The sequence below is a fragment of the Bison bison genome, unplaced genomic scaffold (genome assembly GCF_000754665.1).
Source record: "Bison bison bison isolate TAMUID 2011002044 unplaced genomic scaffold, Bison_UMD1.0 scf7180017862979, whole genome shotgun sequence".
NCBI classification, from domain to species: Eukaryota; Metazoa; Chordata; class Mammalia; order Artiodactyla; family Bovidae; genus Bison; species Bison bison.
This window is the reverse complement of record NW_011493551.1, coordinates 1,745,359-1,749,632: the sequence shown is the minus strand read 5'-3', so window position 1 is coordinate 1,749,632 and position 4,274 is coordinate 1,745,359. Positions and strand designations below refer to the sequence as shown.

Here is a 4,274-nt window from a genome sequence, read left to right as displayed (position 1 = left end):
CCGCAGGCCCTTTGTCCTTCCTGTCCTGAGTGCTGCTGCCTTCTGTCCTCCTGCGTTTATTCTGAACCTCGGCTTTTGGCAAGACCTCAGGCACCTGCTTCCCTTTCCTTGCCTTCGTTGCATCGGGGCTCTTGGGTTTAATGGGAAACCCATCTGCACCGACTTGCAGGGCGAGCTTGGGGGACATCAGAGGGTTGATGCACACACTCTTGCAACTCTGTTTGCTTTCCACAGCCGGACCAACTGGGCTTTCGAGTTTCTCGTTCCTGATCAAACGCTGCTGGGCTCTGAGCTTTCCTCGAATGTTGGAGTACTTCCTAAGGATGCGGGTACTGGCTGGGGTCGGTGAGCTGGTGGGAGGATGGCTGCTTCTACCTTCCTTGGCCTCCTCTACACTCTCTTCAGGACTGGAGCTGAGGCTCACGTCACTGCCATCCTCTGGCTCCACCTGGTTGGGATTCTCTCGAAATTTAGCCCAGAGCTTCTGTGTTTTCCAATTGTTCTTGGCAGGAGTAGCTCCGGGAAATTTCTTCAAGTGTTTTTTCAAGCGTTCGGCCTGTAGTGAACTGGGGTACAGGCTGGAAGGAGGGTACTTCTGAAGAGGGTGCTTGACGGGTGGGATGTCACCTGGAAGACGAGTATTGACCTTCTTCACAATGACGAGAGACCGGGTTTCAGTTGTCTCTAAGAACCACTTACAAACATTAGACAATTTAAAGTTTGTCATAAACAGCATCTGAACAGGAGAAAACTTCTGAACCTCCAGTGAACCCCGACATTTCCGTGACCTTTTCTTGCTTTTCCAAATCTCCTTCAGCTTATCAGACTTGTTCCTTGCCCTTGGCGTTGGCTGGGCTTCTTTCTCCAGCTGGATCCAGCCCTTCTGAACTTTCATGTACTGGGCGTTGAAGTTGGCAATGAGCTCTTGGTTCTCCTCCTCAGCACACCATTCCACAAACTTGGGCTGCTCGTCCATCACGGTGTCCACATCACCCTCATCTATGGGATCTCCACTCTCGGAAGCTGCATTTTCCTTTGGGATTGGGCTTCCTTGTGCTGCTTCCTTTTCGGAAGTCACTTTTATAGTATCCAAAGAGTCCAAAGAATGAGTGTGTCTTAGGTTGTAGGTGGAGGAGGTCAGTCTTGTAAGCCGTGGGGCCCATTTTGGGGGCACTGCAGTGTCGTCATTTCCACTACTTGATGATCCCAGCGTGCTAGACGGCACGTCATCACTATCGCCATCTTTATGCTGGCTGTCGGCACTGTCTGTTTCATTCACGGCCTCCTCCGTCTCCTTTGCAGGAACAGGTCCTGGCTTCCCCTGTGATTGTTCTGGGAAAGTACAAGGAATGCTTTCAGAGGGCTCTTGAGTACTGTTCTCACCTAATTTAGACTGAACATAGATTTCCAGTTTCTCTCCAGGCAGGGTCTGGCCAACTGTGGCTAAGGGATCACTGCTGGGGAAAATACTTCCTTCTTCCCCCTTGACTTCTTTCACCAGCATGTTTTTCAAAGTCTGCCTGGTGATCACCCCACCCACTTCAACCTCCTGCTCAGCGTCTTTCTCAGGGGTCTTTTCGTTGACAACTGGGTTTTCAGTGTCTTCTAGAGCTTTTGTATGGCAGCCTTCAGTAGGGAAGCTCTCGGGTGTTGTCCCAACAGGGTACCCTTCTTTTTTAGAGCGTTTTGCACCAGAACTTTTAGAAACCTTGACATCAGCACTAGGAGAGGAAGAATCTGAACTTTGATTTTTTAGGCACCTCTCGGCAGAGGAAGAATCTGCAAGTTGACTTCGCAGACACCTATCAGAGGCCTCCGGGAATTTTCTACCTTTTTTCTTCTTGTCCAGATTTTCTTCAGGTGACTCGGTGTTTTGATCGCATGCATCTTTCTCTGAAGGATGTTTTACATCACCGTCCTCTCCCTCTAGTTTTTCTGTACCACCTGCTGCCTCACTTTCCTCAATCTCACTGGGGTTTTCATTTGTCAAAGTGCTGCTTTCCTTCGAGAGTGGGTCAGTATCTAGCTCTTGAGCGTCTTCGGTCTCAGCCTCAGTAGCGACACTTGGCTCTTCCTCGGCCTTTCCTGGGCTCATGGGAGGATCCAAGCCCGCGGAGGCACTTTGACTTTCTGAACACAGAGGGCTTTCCTCTCTCTCTGCTGTTTCAGGAGGGGAAACAGGTCTGGGGGCAACATCGTCACTGCCTCCCTCAGAAATGCTGTCTGCGGAGGGAAGTAGGGGACAGTCTCGGGGTACACTCATCTCCTCTGTACTCAGCACATCAGCTGGCTGCTGGTCTCGTTCAGGGGAAGACATCTCACTTCCTGTGGGAGCTGAGACCATGGAGCTGCCTTCTGGTGGGTCCTCTTCAGGAAGATGAGCAGGGAGGGGCCACACTGGGCTGGAGGCTGCTGTTTCTTTTGATGTGGGGGAGCCACTTGGGTTTGCATTATTCGTCACGAGGCAAACCTCTGGCTCTTGAGATTCCTTTTCAGGTGATGCATCTCTGTCTCCTTCCGTGAGAGGGGTTGTTTCTTTACTAGGTTCTTCAGGCTTGTCTTCTCTGGGATGCTCTACTTCTACTGTAGGTTGAGGTGCTGACGTGACAAGGGTCTGCTTGGGAGTGACCACTGCCTCTGATGCCACAGTTGAGCAGCTTGCTTTTTCTTGGGAGTGTAAATTCTTGGCCAGCGTGCGAACGGTTGGCAGCTCACAACAATCGCCATTGAAAAAGTATCCTCGAGTACTCTTCCTGGCTGTTTTCCGAGAAGATAATATCGATCTTTGATTCTCAAAGTGGCATTCTGTTATTGGCTGGCTGATATAAACGACATCACACTGGTTATCATAATCATTTATCCTCAACCCTGATGCTCTTTTACTTTTCCGAGCTGTCTTAATGGAGGTGGGTATCATCTTGGTTCGTGAGTGTCCATTCGATGCTTTGTGTACAGGTGGCATGGGGCTGGGGGCTAACCAACCATCTTTGGAATGATCAAACTGGCTCTTATCACTGGGCTGTAAATGGTAACCCATTTTATTTCTTCCTAGGGAGTGAAGATGGTTCTCTTGCTTTGGCCTTGAATCTTGTTCACATGCCTCTAAGTCCTGGCGTAAAGGTGTTTTTGAGCTACACTGTAAAGCATTCTCTTTGTCAGCAGTTCTAGGTGAATTCCCCATAAACCCTGAGTCCCAAGCCTCTTCTGATAAAGCTTTGAATGAATTTCTTTGAGAAACAATACAGCTGTTGCTCTCCTCATTATTTTCAGCTGCCGCTTTTACTGCAATTAGATTTTCTACTAAAGCTGCGCTCTGCACATGGTCTTTACCATCTTCACATATTTTCACATCTGTGTCTTGCTCCTGTTCAGTGGTCTGCCCCTCCAGGTTCTTAGAGATGCGGTGGAAGTTTAATGAGGAAGAATTCGGTGCAGTGAGGTATCCCAGAGTGGAATTATCCATTGAATTAGGTTTAGTGGTTGGAAGTTCAGAGGAATCTTTTTGGACAATAGTCAGAGTCTTCTCTCGTCCATCTACAGAATTTGTCTCAGGCAGAGGCTCCTTTAGGGCCTGCTCTGTCAAATGTGGAGGGCCATGAGAGCCTCCAGAGTCTATGGACAAGTCTACAGAAGTAGAAGACTTCATGTTGAGACACAGAGCATCCTTTTCTGCATGTCTGGTGCCTAGCTGGGCACAGCCAGCATCGCAGGTGGAAGCGTCCATGGCTCCAGAATCAGAAGACTGCAGGTCCTCAGAGCTGGGCTGAGACTCAGTGTACAGATCGTTCAGAACACGAATGAACTGCTTCTGATGATGTGTGCACAATTTGACCATAAACTTCTCCAGTGGGGACTTCGACTGATGATTAGAATGTACTGCTATTGCCTCTGCTGAGTTCTCACTAGACAGACAAAGAGAAAGAAGAAATCAGTATGATCATTCTCCAAAGAGCCATTTTTACATTATGAAATTCATCAATGTTACTTATGTTTTATTCTCTGTTCAAAACTGCTTCTCAGGGCCCATATGCTTTTTATTCAATAGTGTAGGAGCATCTACTCAATGAAAACATAAGCTCCTCTCTTCCTTTAGAGCAGGGGAGACACCTGTGACACCCTTGGGTAAGTGACTGCAAAATCATTTTCAACTCTCGGACTCAATGAGATATACACGAGGACTTAACAAACTCCTCCTGCAAGCTGCAGACTTTGCAGCTCGTGGGGAAGTCAGGAGGTCCCTGCTGAAGGACTCCCCAGGAGGTACCTGGTGTCCA

General features: G+C 48.7%; 1 protein-coding gene across 9 annotated transcripts in view; it reads right to left on the bottom strand.

The window, feature by feature from the left end:
• LOC104983552 (chromosome unknown open reading frame, human C10orf12) overlaps window positions 1–4,274 on the bottom strand; it is a 126,647-nt gene that overhangs the window by 2,418 nt on the left and 119,955 nt on the right. For 8 of the 9 annotated variants that reach the window (XM_010833038.1, XM_010833041.1, XM_010833042.1 and 5 more), the window contains one exon: window positions 4–3,902. In XM_010833038.1, coding sequence (XP_010831340.1) covers window positions 4–3,902 — 3,899 coding nt within the window. Of the gene's footprint in view, window positions 3,903–4,274 lie in introns of all 9 variants that reach the window. The other variant, XM_010833039.1, reaches the window with a different exon arrangement.